The sequence below is a fragment of the Gasterosteus aculeatus genome, chromosome 1 (genome assembly GCF_964276395.1).
Source record: "Gasterosteus aculeatus chromosome 1, fGasAcu3.hap1.1, whole genome shotgun sequence".
NCBI classification, from domain to species: Eukaryota; Metazoa; Chordata; class Actinopteri; order Perciformes; family Gasterosteidae; genus Gasterosteus; species Gasterosteus aculeatus.
This window is the reverse complement of record NC_135688.1, coordinates 26,214,591-26,233,897: the sequence shown is the minus strand read 5'-3', so window position 1 is coordinate 26,233,897 and position 19,307 is coordinate 26,214,591. Positions and strand designations below refer to the sequence as shown.

General features: G+C 44.7%; 2 protein-coding genes and 1 long non-coding RNA gene across 9 annotated transcripts in view; 1 reads left to right on the top strand and 2 right to left on the bottom strand.

Moving 5' to 3' along the window:
* Positions 1-2,617, bottom strand: part of mcf2la (mcf.2 cell line derived transforming sequence-like a) — a 31,996-nt gene extending 29,379 nt beyond the window's left edge. For 3 of the 7 annotated variants that reach the window (XM_040197293.2, XM_078099556.1, XM_078099568.1), the window contains exons 1-2: positions 1,930-2,617; positions 518-644 (exon numbers count right to left, since the gene is read on the bottom strand). In XM_040197293.2, coding sequence (XP_040053227.2) covers positions 518-584 — 67 coding nt within the window. In that variant the 5' untranslated portion in view covers positions 585-644; positions 1,930-2,617. Of the gene's footprint in view, positions 1-517; positions 645-723; positions 838-1,929 lie in introns of those variants that run through there. The other 4 variants (XM_040196956.2, XM_078099547.1, XM_040196728.2 and 1 more) reach the window with 3 other exon arrangements.
* A 443-nt stretch (positions 2,618-3,060) lies between these two features.
* Positions 3,061-18,942, top strand: LOC120831874 (radixin). The gene is made up of 15 exons (XM_040197769.2): positions 3,061-3,411; positions 4,776-4,870; positions 10,437-10,520; positions 10,729-10,824; positions 11,048-11,170; positions 11,286-11,437; positions 11,584-11,667; positions 11,859-12,005; positions 14,121-14,217; positions 14,340-14,503; positions 14,968-15,098; positions 15,355-15,515; positions 15,603-15,695; positions 15,799-16,035; positions 16,555-18,942. The coding sequence occupies exons 2-15, from the start codon at positions 4,859-4,861 to the stop codon at positions 16,717-16,719; spliced, it is 1,746 nt and encodes a 581-aa protein (XP_040053703.1). The 5' UTR covers positions 3,061-3,411; positions 4,776-4,858; the 3' UTR covers positions 16,720-18,942.
* Positions 16,125-16,643, bottom strand: LOC144405533 (uncharacterized). Its single transcript, XR_013467176.1, has 2 exons — positions 16,513-16,643; positions 16,125-16,195 (listed from the first exon to the last, which is right to left on the bottom strand). It is a non-coding gene; the product is annotated as an uncharacterized LOC144405533 (long non-coding RNA).
* Positions 18,943-19,307: the final 365 nt, after the last annotated feature.

The following is a 19,307-nucleotide window of genomic DNA, read 5'->3' as shown; positions in this document are numbered from 1 at the left end:
TCGAAATGGACGATGCATTATGCACAAAGTTTCCTCTGACTTCTCCCTTTACTTGGAATCCTAATAGAGTCATGGATTTCTGCCACAGGTAGCATATGTCCTCCTGATCCAGTATCGCGGCTGCTCATCTTCAGATGTCTCTGCACATGAGACCAAGATGATAACCGTCCACCCTTTAGTCACTGCATTATATTGTCTCACTAGGTTAAATTACTCGTTGTTATGGCGGAACCTGCTCCAAGGCACCTCTGGTCAAATGCCACTTTCAAAACCTTGCAACACACAAGCTGGGAGATTATTGTCCCCTTTTATTTACACATGCATATGGTCCAACACAGGAACATGTGACCCAACTCAATCATTAATGAGATGGGACTATTGGCCAAGCTTAAGCTACACTCAATTATTTAATTGAGTAAGATCGGTGTATGGGTGACCCGTCTTCCAGCACGACTGAGACAAGCCGTCTGTGCATATTTAGGGTGACAACCTGAAAGAAACCCGCGGGGATCCCTACCACTGATAGTCGACGGCACGTCCAGCGTCTCCTCCAAGACGTCCGGCACCGACGGCGTCCCTCCCATCGTGGCCCCCGGGACACCGAGGCACAGCAGACTCTCCTCTTTAAGGGCACTTTGCGGTTCCTAGAAGATACCAAACGTCACTCGAACAGCCACGAGTACAGCGCATCCCAAAAAAAGAAATACTGGAATCGTGACCCACGGGTGAGCGGTCGACTGGGGTGAAAGAACAGTGAAGGACTAATGGGAGCAGAAAAGAGTCTGATGCACTGTCCATTTAATTTGGTCAGCAGGGGAAGGAGAGGGAGGGCGAAAGGGAAACATGCACGCGCACACACACAGCACTTCCCTATTTGCGTAATGCTAAACAACATCCGTGCCTCTGAGCACCGAACACACATTTGTCCTTAAGGGTGTTAAAAACATTACTTCCTCTGAATTGTGCAAAATGTAACTTACTGTATAGTTGTGACATTTTGCTCTCGTTAATGAAAAGACCAATAATTTTAGATTAATGTACTTTATCAGAACAGCAGCTCTTACAGTTTTAGCATTTAATATACAATTCCCAGTGCCTGAATGATCATAACTTAATTTTGCTGATATATTTCACAAATAATGGAAATACATTTATTTTTAAACTAATCTTACGTGTAGTGTTAAAGGCTATTTTCAGTTACACAAATATCTGATGACTTCTGGTAAATCTATCAAAGCAAATGCATCCAATTGCCAATTCAATTTCTGGTTTCCCCAAACACTGGCTCCTTTCATTTCCTTGACAATAGAGCAGCATGCCCTTATTTATGTGGACAGAGATCTTGTGACGTGGTGATATGCCAGGCTAAATAAAGACCGAGGCTAGTCTCACATGCGATCACAATGTGACACTTCTACCGGCCAATTTCATCAGAGGTGGCCCGGGGGAAGTCGGCAAGATCACATGGAAATAAAACAGTCTGCAGAGGTCAAGGGGTTTTTCAAGAAAAACACACATGCCCTTAATAACCAATGCAGACGTTTGTCAGTACAGAATATATATATATATATATATATATATATATATATATATATATATATATATGCACGTAAAGGATTAGAGTGATAAAACTCAACATGTGTTTACATCATTTTGACTAAAAACACAGGAGGAAAAGTGCATCCAACTTTTTCAGTCCACCTGACACGTGCACTTCCACACGTTTAGTGACTTATTGGAGTGTTTGGGTTGGACATTGAGAATGATGAATAACTTACATTGACTAGTCAACCTGACTGTATTAATTCAAGCGTCTAGTACCGTAAACAGTTTAAGCGTACGCAAACAAGTCATTTGAATGATTATTGATGGCACATAGCGTGCTGACGTCTTCATAAGGAGCCATAATTGAATAATTAGGATGCCTACCGACACAGCGGCGCTGTCCGGTGTGCTTCCGACCGTGTATTAACGCACCTTCCTCCTCTGTGGTGATGTTGTCGAGAATGCTGCGTGAACTAATGCATCACGAGCTGGAATAATCGTCGTGTCCTCACCTGAACGTCGTCCTCCAGCCGAAGAAGCTCCGCCCATTCAATTAGCTGGACCCGGATCAGTGTCGGTGTGACACCTCCTCCTTTTCTCCCTCGTCCTGGATTAAGAAACTTTGATAAATCGGTTCGTTCGAGGCATTTCAAGGGGTTTCCCCCCCATCCATCGTCAAAAAATGGACTGTGATATGCGTGTCAGGGTGATGTCACACAAAAGATGAAATTTCTAACTGCATGCACTGACTCTGGGACGGCGAGAGAAGGGACACCACGACATCTGGCGGTAGGATGAGAGAAGTGCACCGAACGGACCTTTACATCCAACGACAAAATTACGACACGCCAGAAAGTTGCGATGTTTATTTCACCAGGTCGTAGGCGTAAACTAATCCCGATAATCTCTGGAAACATGTCCTAAAGCATCGACTGTCCGGTGTTGGTGCAGGACTAAAAGTGGTGCTTTCTAAAGCAGAGCAAACGATCTAAAGTGTGATACTTTTCAACTGTAGTCCGAATGATCGTGGTTTGTGTTTCTGTGGTTGTAGGCAACAACAGCTCCTCGTTGGTTATTTAATATTAATTAATTAAACACATTTATTTTTGTTTAGCAAAGTTTGGAATGCCTTAAAAATAATAATAATACTTCGAAGGAAAGCCTATAAAAACACAGCTCAAAAATAGGATGGATGCCCCATAAATGCCATGCATCCAATCCTCGGCTTCTGACAGCCATATTGAACATCTCTACAATTAGCTGCATCAAGTATGCACGAAAAACTTAAAATAACCGGAAGCAAGGCATATTTCCTTCAAGGTAAACTTGACACGCAAATAACGGGAGAAAGTATTTGTTTGTGCAGAAAAAAGTCGTATAACTTCCTTTGCAGCTTGATCTTTGATTTCTAGCATAAAAAGTGAAATGTTTTGCTAAATGTTGTTAACATTGTATTTATGATTATTTTTAAAAATGATGCACCATTATTGCATAAACCCTCAAGATACTTCTAACATACTGTTTTTATTATTGCTTATAACTTAAACTATTAGCTTCTTGTCGGTTTAATATGAAGTTAAAGGTCAATAAAAAACAACAACATATTTTTCTCAAGCTTCCATTGGGCTTTTATTTCTAAGGCTCAGACCGGAAGTCGCAGTATTCCAGCGAGCACGACACCAGCACCCCAAATCGTCTTAAGGCTGTTAAGACTTCAACGGTTTTTCTGCCGGAATTTATTTGGTCAAATCCACTCAAGAGATACGGAACAACAAACCGAACGGATTTCTCATCGTGGATATTCTGCTACGTGGGAAGACACCGAGCTTTTCCCTCATCAACTCAAAGGCACACTTCGTCCCCGCGGTGAGTTGCCTCTCCCCAAAAGATGAGCTCCCAAGTTTGGTGCAATAGCGGAAATCCTCGTGTTCAGCCAACTTATCGTTACATCGAGTACGACACGCTAGAAACGACGACTCGTACCAAGTTGTGGCCCATAGACCTGCCTGCAAAAAGCACCGTGTCATACGTAGCCTCGATATCTGTTTCTCTCTTTTACCTCCTTTTTAAATGTGGTAAATTTAATGATGACCAAACGTTTTTTTTTGGCCCGGCTGTTTAACTCCACATGTAACGTTAAGTCGCGTTATGAGGCGAACCCGTTGCGATGCTGTTCCCGTTATGTGGACTACACCCACTAACGGTAAAATGTCAGGCTCCGCTCGGCCACCTCTTCGCTCGGCGAGGACTGGCACGCCGGCTGCCATTTGGTGTGTTTTCTTTTTCTTTTTTTTTACCCGAGCTGAACTCCGAAAAAGGCCACTTTACAGCACGTCAAAACGTACGCGTTTAAATGGTTTCAGTCGGTTACGTTGTTTTTTTTGTGTGTAACGGTTCCCGTCGACCCGTATGTTTGAATTGTGCTTAAATTACAGTGTAACGGAAGCCAACTGTCGGCGGGCGAACGCGCAGCTAATTGCTGTGAAGCTACAAGTGGGCACGTCTCCATCCGGAGAGGAGCCGCCGCGGCTTCCTTACGTGCGCGCTCCCGTCGCCTCTCGTAGTCCGCCAGGCCACTGTTGTTTAATGCTGCGCGTGTGCGTGATGGTTGTCCCTCAGCTCACTTGCCAATATGGTCTTAAAAAAAAGAAAATGTCATTCAATTAACTAATAACGGGACGTTTCCATTAGATGGACGTGTTGACGCAGTTTGTCGTGTGTTATTGATCTTTTATTTTGCTATTGGACCACAGATTGTCACGGTTATCTACAACATGGTACAAAAGCATACAGCCTTAAACCCGCATTCTGTAGCTTCCTGGTGTGATCGATGTGACACCCTCACCACAAAAACTCTTGTTTTCCCGGGATCATTTCAGTATCAGGTGGCGCTTCAGCCCGGGGTTACCTGACTTGGCGGCTTTTGTTTCAGCTCGCAACCCAGGCCGTCACCTCTGTTGCCTGTAATGACGAGTTGCAGGGTCCAAATATCTACTCATTTGTGCCTGCCAGATCTTTTGTATTCCTAAATGATTATTTTACAATGGCTCAACTCTTATTGTTTTTCACTTCCATGGTAACCGCTTAACATCGTTTTTCTGCGGCACACTCTGTACAGCGCCGCAATGGTGCATGTTGAGATGGCAGTGCACCTGTCGGTCATTGACAGATCTAATAGTAAAATATCCAACTTGAACCCATAAAAGAAAATGTGTCTCTTCTGCTTTCAGGTCCTGTGATACAGCTGTTGCTGCCGTCCCGTGACGGAATTATTGTCTCTGCTGTTGGGGTGTAAGGAGGAGAGGAAGCAAAGATGCCGAAACCGGTAAGCGGCTCGCTGAAATTAGTTGTATTGGCCTTGGCAGTCTTTAATCGTGCTGTGTTCTGCAGCGGAGTAGGGAAATGCAGTGATAATGGTAAGTAGCCAAGAAAAAGAAAAAACACAGCGCCTTATCGATGATTAATTGGTGTTATCTGATTTTTGAAAAGTAAAATCTGCATTCAGCAGTACGCCATGTTGATGACAATCTGAATTGGAGTTTGATTCAGATGACGTATTGAGACATAAAATAGCCTGTTGGTTGCTGTCTGATCCACACTGCTGCCGAGAGCTCAGCTGGGCATTCTGGGAAGTGGCCGTTCCCGCGGCTGCTCTCGCTCCTCAAACTCCTCTTCCAAGTCAACACCAGCCAGAATGTGAAATAAGCTGCCAGACCCACAGGCCTTGCAACTGCAACACTGCTACCATTGTTACTTTAAAGGGTGGAGTGAATGCCAGAGTCCCGGGATGTGAACAACAAAACCCTACCGATTTGATGCAGTCCCGTCATGGCTGTCCCACTGCTGTCATGCTGCTGCTGCTTTTTAAAGACGTTTGGGTAGAGCTCATGCACGAGTCTGTGATGTTTGTAGTTTGCAACATTTGTTTTCGATTAACAATAAGATTTTCCGATGGGATAAAGATTTTCAAATGGAATATTGGTACGGGCACTTGTTGTTCTAAGCAGATGAATTATGACAAAGCAATACTGAGTTTGGCTTTTTTAGTGGACAGACTCTTGTGTCCTCGTTTGATTTTTAAACAAAGTGGATATCATCAATTTCATGGAAAGATTTGATGGTAGGTTGCTAAAACTAAAACCACATATAAAGTCTATCTCCCGTGTCTCTTTGGTGGGCGTTTCAGGGTTAGGGGATTTGGGTTTGGCAAGTTAGGGAAGAGTAACAGCCAGGCAATGATATCATCTCTCACTTCCCCCTGAGTCACCAGGGCACCATCCTCAAAATAGCTCCAAGGACGGTGGAGGGCTGTCCGCTCCGCTCAGAGGAACATCTCTGTCACAGACGATAAGCAACTGACAGAGAAAGTGCAGTTTGTTGAAGGGAGTCCGGACGCAGTGAACGGAAGAAGTGAGAGCAGGATGCCCTTGACGTGACCCTGTGTGGGATTGGTGCCAGGTCATGCCTCGGTGTCGGCATTCATCCGTTAACAATTGCAAGGTTGTTGAGTTAGCGGGAAGGGTACTGCTTTTTTTTCTTCTTCTCTTAAAACACAGAAACACATGGTTGCTGCTCATGGTAATGAGTGATTTATACCTCCTGCTTTCAACATGTCCCGCTTTGTAAATACAGGCTAATGTGCCGTTTTTCATTACGGGGTGTTGGCACCTCACAGGAAGACGGCCCTCGCCGGCTTCCCAGCTTGTGGCTGTTTTCCCGGTTGCTGGAGAAAGGGGCCCGTTGTGTACGTCGGGGGCCCGTTCTGTGTCAACATCCTGCCTCTGTGGAAGTAGAGAAGCAAGGGGAAGAGAGAGGATTGTCCCCGGACAATTGAGGGACTGTCAGGATAGGAACGACTCAGCTGGGCGAACATCACATTTGAGAATAATAGGAAATGAAAGGAGAGAAGTAAAGTGTCTGGGAATACGTTGAGGTGCTCGGGAGACTTTTCAGGAATTTGACGAGGTAGGAAACAGTGAGGTTTATTGGCAGGGGCCGTTGCTTTCCGGGCGCTGGGCAACATCAGAGCTCTGTTTGCCTGTCCTGTTTGACCATCCACCTCATTTTACAATACAAATGTTTGGTCCGTAATCACTTTCTTTCTAGTTATTATCCCTCCAGTGTATCTTGTAAAATCCCGGGAAGCTTTTGACATGCTTTTTTTGTGTACGGGATGCCTCACACACACCTCCCCTTCCCTCAAAGGGTGAATGTTTGTAGGTAGCAGTGATCCTTCTACGCTCCTTCTCTCCCCTTCTTTCCTCAGAAACCTGCCTCACCCAGCAGGGGGGTTATCAGAGAGACAGACAGCTGCTCGGAGCCCAGCAGGCCAGATTAGCAACTTTACTGATTGTAGTGTGTGTCTGTGTGTGTGTGCGCGCCCGTCTCTCTTAAGGCTCTCAACAAAGCCCCTCTTAACTGCTTACAGTTACTTAACAGCTGCACATTTAACAAGGGGCCCGTCTGAGTGAGACCACGCCTTCCCAATTGAAATGGAGAGGGGGGGGGGGGGGATTGGAAACATAAAAAAAATAAAAAATAAAAATTGAAATTATACAGTCACTGATTTTGAGACTCAATGTTCACCTGATAATTAAAGCACACGGTGCAGAGAGGTGGTAAAGTACAGCCATAAAGCATCTGCTAGCACATCTAAATGGGCGACAAATGTATCTTTTAATATGCTCGCAAACTGGAAAATGGTGCCAATTTCAGAGGAAATGTGTGTCTGGGCCCCATCGGTGTGTTTTGGTGTCACCAGACAGAGCTTGTTACGTGAGGACGAGCTTACAAAATTCGTTCCTTCGTTGGAGTGTCTTATTAGCTGTGTCGGAGCCTCCCCCTTCTCCTCCCCCTCTCTGCAGCAGAGATGGGATTAACTGGCCGTCTGGTCTCTACAGGATTCCACCTCTTCTCCGTGGATCGGCCATGGTTTGGCACAGGCACACACACACACACACACACACACACACACATACACACATTACAAAGGTTGACTGTTCAACAGCTGATTGCTGATGGCAGGCCCCAGACACAGGCAGGGGAAGGGCCGGTCACTTGGAAACCTTGGCTGAGCACAACGTTCCCCATAACTTCAGTCTCTGAAGGTCAACAAGGTAGCTCGTCGTCGAACCAACACTGTCCTCATCCACCTCTCAGGGGCCTGTTTTAGGAGTTGACTGAGGCGTTTCCCCAGTTTGTCAAGGCTTCGCCTTAGTTGGCTTCATTTGGCATGATTGAATTTATTGCACTTTCGTTTTTTCACAAAATGATTAAATAAACGGAAGTCTGTTCATTTTGATGTCGTCCTTCCGTCCAGATCTCCAATGATGGCACATTTTTCTTGATGTCATGCAGGGTACAAGTTGTCAACCAGAACTCCGTCATATTATGTGTGCAGGAAAAGAGGGGCGGAAGTGTCACCGCTTTCTATTTCTGCGCGCTGCTTTTATGAGTGGTCGTTGGTCTCTGTTAGAAGTTGTATCATCTGCTGAACAAAGGCCAGCGTAGCAATCTTTAAGATAACCGCCCTGATTGACCTAAAAAGTCTTTCTGTGAAAACCATGGTATTGAGTTTGTGTCTTGGGTCTTTTTGATTAAAAGCTTCAGGTTTTCGTAGTTCTAGTATTGTTTGTAGGCAATAGATAAAAACTAATGTAAACTAACCCTTTTCTTTTTCTGGGAAAATTGTCAAACATATTAGCAGAGGAAACCAGAGTGCGGCTGTGGTTTCCCGGTTAGCAGTAGCTCATGTTCTATCATGTAACCAAATCCTCATCATCCTCATTGAGATGATGCTGACAGCGCTGTGTTGTAATAAGCTGCTAATGTTATTGGATGTCTGTGTCATTGCTGCAGTGCCCAGGGACCTTTCTTAACTAGAATATTTTGACCACTCTTGTCCAACACGCTGAACTAAGATGTCACATGTGTTGCTGGAATACGCGTCCTTCTGTGAATCCATCTTCTTTTTTTCTCCCCCTTCTCTGCAGATAGCTGGCCATACTGTCTATATAACAATGTGGTTTGGTTGCCCAGACATGGATTAAGCCTCAGTCTTGAATGTGGACTAAAATAGACTACGTTTCTCTGTTGAATCTTTATTTAAAGACACGTTGGCAACAGGATTAGCCGTAGTATTTGGTCTCAAAGCGTAAAATCCAATAACTGAAAACTGACCTGGACTGAATGCAGAATATAAGCATTTAATCACTTATGACCTTTTCCTGGTAAAGCTTCCCACATTGTTTTCCAAGCAAAAGAAAAAGCTTGGCCTTAAGCAGGTGAGATTCTATGTGGGATGTAAGTTCCCTTATAAAATAATGTAATCTAAACACACGTTACAGCGACAGTTTAAGGCACGCCGGAGGGTTCATGCGAGATGTCTATAGTGCGGAGAAAGTGCTGCAACTTTTCATGAGTAATTAATGAGCCGAGGCGGATACATTGTGGTCTGCGCTCCATGTGGCGCGGGGGAGTCCAGCTTTGTGCTGTATAGACACAAATTTCATGGATTATTCATTGCAGGGATATCGAGAGAAATGAGGACGGGAGAATAAATACTGCTAGAAATGTAGAGTGAGCTTTCCTGAGGTTTTGTTTATGATTGCCAAGTGGATTTTTTAAAACTTTAGTTTTTCCTTTCCGTGTGCCTTTCACTTCTGCTCTTTTTCTGTATCGATGGCTCATCTACAGTAACCTCGTCGTAACTCAAATCTCAAAAGAGATACAGCCAAGATCAACTCTCGCTTCCTGTTGCGCTCTATGCTCAGCCGCTTTTTTTTTCTTCTTCTTTGCACTCTTGCTAAACTTTTTTGCTGTCGCACTCATGTTGCCCTCTCGCCTTCCCCGGTACCATGCGCTCGTCTCCCCCTCTCTTCTTGTGACGTTAACCACTACTAAGGCGAGCTCAGCTGCTGCTGGCCTTCCCCCAGTGCTGTTTACTGGCAGCTAACAGCTGACTTCTATCCCCAGCTCCACCCCAACACAGGTCCAATAGCATTGGCCGCCCTGAAAAGTGGAGCTTTTCTTTACCCTGGCTGTGTGTGATGGGAAAAAGAGAGCGAGGAGCAAGTTCGCATCGTCCTTTTTTATCAAACCTGGTTAAGAGGAATAAACACGTGGCTTGTGTGCTGAGCAAACGTGCTTTCATTCTCTTCTTTTGTAGGATTGTTGGCTGTGAGAGAGTTTATTTTAAAATACACATGCTGTGTGCCACATCCCACACGGTCTATTGTGTTTTATTTCCCTTCATCCCACTATAGACAACAGGCTGAATGTCAAAGTTAAGCACAAACGTAATTCATTTCCGCCACAGATCTGATCTAGTATTTTATGTTTTATAACAGTATAGCAGAGATACACATTAGGTATGTGTGAGAGGAATTAGGCAGCTGACCTTCACGCTTTATGCTTTGCATTTTACCCACTATATATTTTATGTTTCAAAACTTTACTGCGCGGGTTAAACACACTAATACCATTAATGTCTCCTGATTGATGATGAAGATTAGTGGATGTTAAGTCGAGATTAGAGAAAAAGGGCACTAACGGTAATGAGCTCAAGGCTGAGCAAGGCAGCATATTATTTCAGCGTGCCAAAAAAGACTTTTCATACACTTTTATTATGAATACATTGTATTTTTGTGTTTTTTCAAATGAACAAAACTTTTGACCTGTATTTGGCTTTACAGTAATTGTCCTGGTGTATTTGGTCAAAACCTTCAATTGTCACTTTAAACAAAACCGCAGTTCAAGAAAACTAGAAAACCCTTGAAGGTATTGTTAACCTTCGTAATGGTAATCAGGCCGCAGTGCGGTATCTGATCCGGCCACGTAAAAATCTTTTTGTCAAACAAAATAAACCCGTTGTTTGTTTGTGTGTTTTCCAGATCAACGTCCGTGTGACCACTATGGACGCCGAGCTGGAGTTTGCCATCCAACCCAATACCACAGGAAAGCAGCTCTTTGATCAGGTGAGCGTGAGTGACGTAACCACAGATGTCGACTGGCTATCGCTTTTCCTCAGGGCTCAACCACGACGGCGCCGCATCAGTTCAGGGCGGGGTCTTTGGTGGAGTCTCACCACCCTGGGACCCATTAAAAATAAATAATGTTTTATTCAATTCTTTAAATGGTGCTTTTCTTAGCCTGTGTGATAACCGCTATTTGTTTCACTGTCAGGTGGTGAAGACGGTCGGCCTGCGGGAGGTCTGGTTCTTTGGCCTTCAGTATGTGGACAGTAAAGGTTACAGTACTTGGCTTAAACTCAATAAGAAGGTCCGTCGAACGCTACTTTCATTTCACCAAACGCACCTTTACTGTCTCCTTTCACTGCCTCAACCTCCTGTTCTTTCTATCCATTTGTGTGTGTTAAGGGCATTAACTTATTATTAAATTATCAAACGATCATTCAATTTCAGCACAGTCCAACCAAACACTTTAGTTTAACTTCTGCTGATTTAATCAATGCTCTGATGGTGACGTTGTGTCTGTCTCGCAGGTGACTCAGCAGGATGTGAAGAAAGAGAACCCTCTGCAGTTTAAGTTCAGGGCCAAGTTCTTCCCGGAGGACGTCTCTGAGGAACTAATTCAGGAGATCACCCAGAGACTCTTCTTCCTGCAGGTGGCAATTCACTCGCCAATCAAGTTTCCATCCAAGTGTAGTTCAAATGACTCAATGTTGACGGCAAAGTTTAAATACATTTGATTTGTTCACTCACTCCCTGCTGTTCCACCAGGTGAAGGAGGCCATCTTGAACGATGAGAACTACTGCCCCCCAGAGACCGCTGTGCTGCTGGCGTCCTATTCAGTCCAGGCCAAGTATGGAGACTACATCAAAGATGTCCACAAAGTTGGCTACCTTACCCATGACAGGCTGCTGCCTCAGAGGTACACACACACTCAATGCTCTGCAGGTTGTCTCGCACTAACCTGTAGAAACCTAGAATGTTGTTTTGTCCCCCGTTGGCACGTCCCATGATTTCCTCTCCAGGAAAGCATTGCTTGAGATGAGGTCATTGTGTTTTTGCACACAGAGTCCTGGAGCAGCACAAGCTAACCAAGGAACAGTGGGAGGACAGGATACAGACGTGGCATGAAGAACACCGAGGAATGCTCAGGTGTGTCTTTTCTTAAAACCCCCTGAGAGACAACGTGTACCTGTTCTGCCTTGTTGTGTTGTTACGATGTGGGCTTATAAATGTCCCGATTGTACGATTTGTGCTTTTATAATAAAAGGTTGTGACCTTTTTCTAATGATAAAACATGTGTGATTTATGTTCTAACTCCTCTTGCTTTTTTTCCCCTCCAGGGAGGACTCTATGATGGAATATCTTAAAATCGCCCAGGACTTGGAGATGTACGGCGTCAACTACTTTGAGATCAAGAACAAGAAGGGCACACAGCTGTGGCTCGGTGTGGATGCTCTTGGCCTCAACATCTATGAACACGAAGACAAGTAAGGCACACGCACACGCCGACAGACCCGTAGAGATTACTTGCATTTTGGGGGAACGCTCTGTCTCACCCTGTTTGTGGTTACCACCAGCCCTCTGATTAAAATACCCTTTTAATTTTTTGCTGCTGTTGTGTCTGGTGTAGTAGTTGGGAACCCTGATGCCTTGTATACTGATGAACACTATCTCGTGATTGCAAGGGAATCAGCGCTGTGGTTGGCAGGTGATTACTTAACGGCAGCAGACATGAGGGCGAGTGAGTAGGTGAAGGCTTATGACGCAACGGCTGTGCCTGAACTCGGGTCACCATAACAGTTAGGGCTGTCACGATAACTACGTTTTGCAATTATTGCACCAAAATGAATTGCTATAAACAATATTGTTTTTTAATTTTTAGACCTGATTACCTAATGACAATATAATAGCATAATAATGCAACTATGCTCTTTCAAATAACAAAGTTTTATTATATAGAATATTTAGGCATAAGAATCAAAATGTTAAAAATGTATCTTAAATAAAACGAATAAATAATAAGTACAAGGGACTTGCGCATGGCCCTCCCGGCCAAGGAGGCGGACCCGCAGTCGGAAGGAACAGACAGTAGTTTGGGTTGTTGTTTAGGTTGTTGTGTCTTAAGTGAGATTTTAGGTTAGTTGTGTTGCCCCTTTTTGTTGCCACTGTTCGTGGCTCGTTGACGTTATTGGTTCTCCTCTCTCATTCGGCTTAAAGCAAAAATGTTCCCGGACTGGAGCTGAAGATTGCGGCTTCAAAACTATTGGTCCTCATTGCCTGTAGCTGTCACGAAAAAACCCTTCATAACAGTCGGGTCCCCTGGTGTGCGTGTGTGGAGGACAGAGGCAGCGGGATCGACCTAAAATGTTGTTGACATTCATTTATATGTAAAAGTAATATAGTATATTGCAGCACCAAAAATCATCGCCCTCATTTTAATATATTTTGTGATAAGTTGATATATTGATTATCGGAACAGGCTTAGTAACTGTCTGTTCTCAATTACCAAACTTCATCTTGGATTCATAGCAAAACAGATGACCAAAATAAAATACAACATAATACTATGCTTTAGGTTTCTGTGTTTTCCTGGAGTTGTTTTGGATTATTTTTAGTGTGAGTAGTTTTCATGTTTTATAGACTTTCCAAGGACGTCATCGAATGGTCCGGGATTATGTTCTGTTATGACTTCACAGCTCATATTGTGAGCACTCTAAACAGTCAACTGTATTGTACAGCTTGTATTCACCTGACATTGTAAATTGGAGTTCTGACGTACCGTATAACAGTATGTGTTCACAAGCCAGACTGCTGTAACTAAATCATCTATATTTATGTCCTAGAACTGTATTTAGTTGTAGCAGTGGCACCAAATATGATAATCTGAACCAGAAGAATCATTTGCTTCTAAAAATGAGTTTTATTTACTGCTTGGAGATAATATCCTTAATGACAATTCAATAATTCAGATTCAGCTCAGATTTCGGCATTTTCTCACCCGGTACCAACATGACATGCAGGTTTAGAGGAAGCAAAGCTATTTTTAGAGGTGAAAGCTGAATGGGCGGGAGGGGTCCATCCGGTTTAGTCTGTGCAGTGCTCCTTTTTTCTTTTTTACCTCTTCATGGAAGAAAGGGTAGAGGGCAGAGCAGCCTTTCCTCTCACTGCTTTTCCCTTCCTGTCCGTTATGAGGTCATAGCGACTGCCATCATCGTCCTCTTGTCCTGCTCATAAAGCAAGTAAGGAGGGATTGGTTTCTTACACCCTTTTAAACAGTAACATCCTCAATATCAATTATTTCCTGTCTTTCATTTTCATTTTGAGTAAAGAACACCCACCATCCTTTTCCATTCTTGGCAGTAAGCGTTTGGTGTCACCCACCTACTTCTCTTTTCTGTTACTCTTATCAACCGCTGAACAGAAAAAAGACCTTTAAACTGAAATCTCCTGATTTCCTGTCAGGGGTTCATACTCGGCACCATCTGCCGGCTGAATGTTAGAAAACTTTCTGCAACCAGCTGCGTGAAACCCTTTATTCTGTATGTCACATGTCATAGGTTGATATGTTAAAAGTGTAAACTGTTCACCTCTTATTTTCTCAGGTTGACACCAAAGATCGGCTTTCCCTGGAGTGAGATTCGAAACATCTCTTTCAATGACAAAAAGTTTGTCATCAAACCCATTGACAAGAAAGCGCCTGTGAGTGTGACATTTATTAGAAGTATAAAATAAGTATTTTACTCTCTGCACTATGTATAAAGGAAACTTGGCCCGCTTTGCATTAATGGATATATTTCCCTCGTCTTTTACAAAAAATGTAGGACTTTGTGTTTTATGCTCCGCGACTGCGCATCAACAAGCGTATCTTGGCGCTGTGTATGGGGAACCACGAGCTGTACATGAGGAGGAGGAAGCCCGACACCATCGAGGTGCAGCAGATGAAGGCTCAGGCCCGGGAGGAGAAGCACCACAAACAGATGGAGAGGTACTTCATTTTGGACGGAGGTCATTAGAAAACATTGAGGAAAAGAAATTCTCCTTTTTTATTTTTATTTTTTGAAATATCATATTTTAAGCTTTCTATTTTCCCATTTGAAATGATAAATGCCCTTCCTACAATACAAGATAGCTTCTAAATAAAACTCGTCATTGTTCCCTTGTCACTTGACCGTATATAAATATATATCAAAACACTTGAATATTTAAATTCAAATCAAACTAAAACTGAAAACTAGCAGCTGTAGAAGAGCTTTTCCACTAGAGGGCAGTATCGTCCCTTTTCCGTACATGATCAGGCCTTTTTTCAGTTAAAGGCTCTCCAGCGGTTAACAGTTCTTTCTTTAGGTAATCTGATGCGTTTCTCTGTATTTTTTACTATATTAGAGTAAAATGTTGGTCATTCTAAAATGTATACTCGAGTCTGAAACGCGTCATTCCAAAACGTCACAGGGCTCAGCTGGAGAATGAGAAGAAGAAGCGGGAGTATGCAGAGAAAGAGAAGGAGAGGATAGAGCGGGAGAAGGACGAGCTCATGGAGCGGCTGAGACAGATTGAAGAGCAGACGATGACGGCCCAGAAAGGTACCTTCTTTTTGTGTCTTTGCTGATGTCCTCCACTCCCTTCCTTGTGTCGCTCTCTGGAGAGTCCAACAAAACAAACCAAACCAACCTGTATTTGTAAACGCTCCCTCGGGTCTAGTTTTACGTACCTTTTTTTTTTTTTTTTTTAATAAACCGTATCCTATTCATCCAGGTAGTTTCCAACACAGATCATACTTAAATTCAAAGATGAAACGAGGGATGAAACTATGTGCGACTTGTCGCTTTGTGTCTGCAGAGCTGGAGGAACAGACTCGCCGGGCCATGGAGCTGGAGCAAGAGAGAAGGAGAGCGAGGGAGGAGGCCGAGAGGCTGGAGAAGGAGAGGGAGGCGGCCGAGGAGGCCAAGGCAGAGCTGGCCAGACAGGCTGCAGACCAGCAGAAAACCCAGGAACAACTGGTGTGTGTTTGTGTGTGTATGATGAGCTCATTCTGGTGTGTTTTGAATGTAAGTCTATGTGTAACACATATTTTCTGTTTCTCCCAGGCGGCTGAACTGGCTGAATTCACAGCCAAGATCGCTCTCCTGGAAGAGGCCAAGAGGAAGAAAGACGACGAGGCCACAGAGTGGCAGTATAAAGTACGGGAATCCTACGGAGAACACTGGCCTGCTTAGATGTCCTCAGACATTCAGCCTTTCTAACGGCGACGGCGTCTCTCCCTCTTGCCTCCCTCGCCCGCAGGCCCTGTCGGCCCAGGAGGACCTGGAGAAGACCAAGGAGGAGCTGAAGTCCGCCATGACAGTGGTGCCGGCGTCTCCGGGTGGCAACGCCGAGAGCGAGCACGACGAGCAGGACGAGAACCACGCGGAGGCCAGCGCTGAGCTGTCCAACGAGGGCGTCAGCCAGCTGGACCTCCGCAGCGAGGAGGAGCGCGTCACCGAAGCCCAGAAGAACGAGCGGGTGAAGAAGCAGCTGCAGGTGAGACCAGCCTGCACACCGCCGGCCTCCTCAGTCCTCCACCTGACTGAACCGCGTGCGAAACCCTCAGCAGTGATTCGCCGAGCTGCGGTGTCCATGTTGCCGAAGTGGTACTTTAGAAATGGGTCCAGTTGGCGAGACCGCGTCCCAGTGAAAAGGCCTTGAATTAAAGACAACATTCTTTGACTGTCGAGTACAAGCTAACTGTCACAATTAATGTACAGATTTCTCACAAACGTAACAACAAGATCATATTATTTTCTAACATCTGTTTTGTCGCAAAGAAGAAACACCTGCCGAGAAACACGGTGGTAACAATTCCATCGATCAGCTATCAGAGAGTGGGAACCCTGATTTATATGAAACATCTTTAGCCAAAGGCTGTTTCTAAGTAGCTGTGCATTGCTCTTCTTTCCCGTCATTTTTTTTCTCTCCCCTCAAAAACCTCCATGACTCTTCTTTGCAATTTTTCATTACCTCTTTTCTTCCTCATCCTCCCGTCTCTCTTCTCTCTCCCAGACGCTGAGCTCGGAGTTGGCCGAGGCCAGAGACGAAACCAAGAAGACTCAGAACGACGTGCTCCACGCGGAGAACGTGAAGGCGGGCCGGGACAAGTACAAGACGCTGCGGCAGATCCGATCGGGCAACACGAAGCAGCGCATCGACGAGTTTGAGTCCATGTGAGAGCAGCATCTCCCCCCCCCCCCTCCTTCCCGCCCGCCCCCGCTCCCCAAAACTGTTCCCTCAGCAGCTGCTCAATTTTCATGGACAACAGTTGCTGCCGTCCCCGTAGAGCCCCCCGCTCCCACAGCTCCTCCCACTCCCCACCCGCGCAACACCCCGAGGCAATCTTGAGAAATCCTCTTGTCAAACTTTGCCAAAGTCCCGCCCCAAATCTCCAACCTGAAAGGTCCGGATACGTCACTCTATGTGGAGTTCCACTCTGAGCAGGCCGATGTTCTGCAGAGATCCTCTGCGCGCTGTCAGCACAGTAGAAACTGTTCAACAAAAAATGGAAGCAATTTGATTTTTTTTATTTGTTATTATTATTATTTTGAGCAAATTGGGCCATAGAAAGCAACTGGTTTTTGTCAACTCGTATGCAAAGGTTTGGATGGTTTCAGTTAAACATGATTTAAACTACTTCCCTCTGCTTTAGTTGACTGTTTTTGTTTTTTACGGATTACGCCCTTTTTCTCCGGTGTCCGTCGAACACATAAAGCCTCAGGCTGCGTCTGTTCCCTGGTGTTTGGGGATAAATGTGCCCACTGCTTTCATTCAGCATTCAACCGCTGCTTGTATTATTTCAAAACACATCACAAGCTTAGTTGTGCTTATTCTCTTGGCATTGGTGAGTCCCCAGAGAGCCGAGCTGAGGTCAATTCAAACTGTTATTTAAATGTTACATTCACGGCTTCATGGTAAAAATGACACTGCAGTATTTTCCAGGCTGGATATGAAGGAGAGCAGTAAGTGAACCGGCCCTCGTTGGGAAAAGGGAAACTCAACCTGTCACGTGGGAGGTCTCGATGAACGAATGTAGCAACGGTATCAAAGGGAAAAGCACGTGCCACCGAGCTTAAGTGTTATAAAGATAAGCTAATTGGTAGTTGTGTAGCCTTGTTTGTGTGTGTGTGTGTGTGTGTGTGTGTTTCTGGCTTCGTAGTGTTTCATTCGTAGTCCCTACAGATGATTTTCTCTGCCCACCATTTCAAAAAGGGAGCCTGCGTAAAACCGACAGATGTGGCGACAAATGTGTACGCTGAGACCTGACACCTCTCTGGCTGGGGAGCTGATGAAACCATCGGCCCTCGACCCGGGACGTATCTCTACCTCAGTAATGTTAGAAGTAAGACTGACAGCCCCCCCTGCCCCACAACCCTCCTTTCCAAAAAAAAACCCATAACAATAAGCAAGGTCACGATCTTACTCGGATGCTGTTACATCCTCGAGCGTTGCTCCTGGGAAGGCTGCGTTAAGGTTTCGAGAACATTACGGGAAATGGTTATTTGTCACGCTAGTGTCACACGAGTCACTTTGCGTGTTCTGGCTGGTTCCTGTGAAGCATTCTGGGTTGTTGGTGGCGAGCCACATGCACCCAAGGGCCCATTTAAGATGAGGCTCTCCTGTGTAATAATAATTCATTGCAGTCAGACCGTTTGCACATCTGCAGTGGATTGATGGGACTGAGAGATTGCAGGAAGAGATGCATTATGGGTCGCTCTAACATGAAGGGACCTCGCTAATGTGATTTCTCCAAATCTCTCCAGTCAAATGGAGGGTTGGCCAATTTGTTTCCCTAAATCGTATTAGGAATTCTCATAATTTGTGCTCACTGAACAAACTGACTCCATCTTTTCTGAGGTGGAACATTTATTTCAGGTTGAATGTTTTTGGAATGAGTAAAAAGTTTTTTTTATTTTTTATTTTTATTCACAAAATAATGAAATGTTCTGGTATTATTTGTAAAGATATATACTAGACAGCTGGTGTAGAGTGATTGTTGTTTTTTTTCTTTTTAATAGTCATAGTTTTAAAGCACTGACACTGAAGCTTGCCTTTGGCATTAACTTAACCCAGTGTCTGCTGTTAGTGTTCGCCATAGCAGGGGAAGGAAATGATCCTGTGCTTCCAGCTTATATTTTTGTATTGTGTTCAAAGACTCCAAACCAGCGGCGGCCGTTGCTAAACCGGACGGCTTCACATCCGGTCCGAAAGGTTTGAGTTATAGACGGTGTCTGAAGTCTGTCTGTGCTGGTGATGCCTGCCCTGGCACCAGCAGTCACGTTTTGCTTGTATGCCCCCCCTCCCCTCTTATGTTCATGTTGGTATGCTATTCTTTAAGATAGACGGCACAGATGGATTGCAGTCCATTTCATTGGTTCTGAAATAAAAGTTTTAAAGTTACCTTGTTTCGGGACCCATTTGTTTTCTCTGACATCAGCAATTGAATCCGGATGATGAGGTATCAGGATTCAATTGTATCGTTTCTTACAGAGGAGTTCTATCACCATCATTATCTCTAGATTCACGCACTCCATAAATCAGGGGGGGATTGGGCCCCGTTATCTCGCTGACGGCATGACGCATGCGCAACAACTGACAACCTGAGGCGAAACGCACATGGGAGGGGTGATGCCCTCTTCCTGAACCTGCTACAGAGACGTGTGGAGCGTTTCATGAAAAGGTAGAGGAACTGAAAACCACTTGACGAGTCCCTTGTGAGTTATTCGGCTTAGTTGGTATTTGGACATTAGTTCGGGGGTAATCAA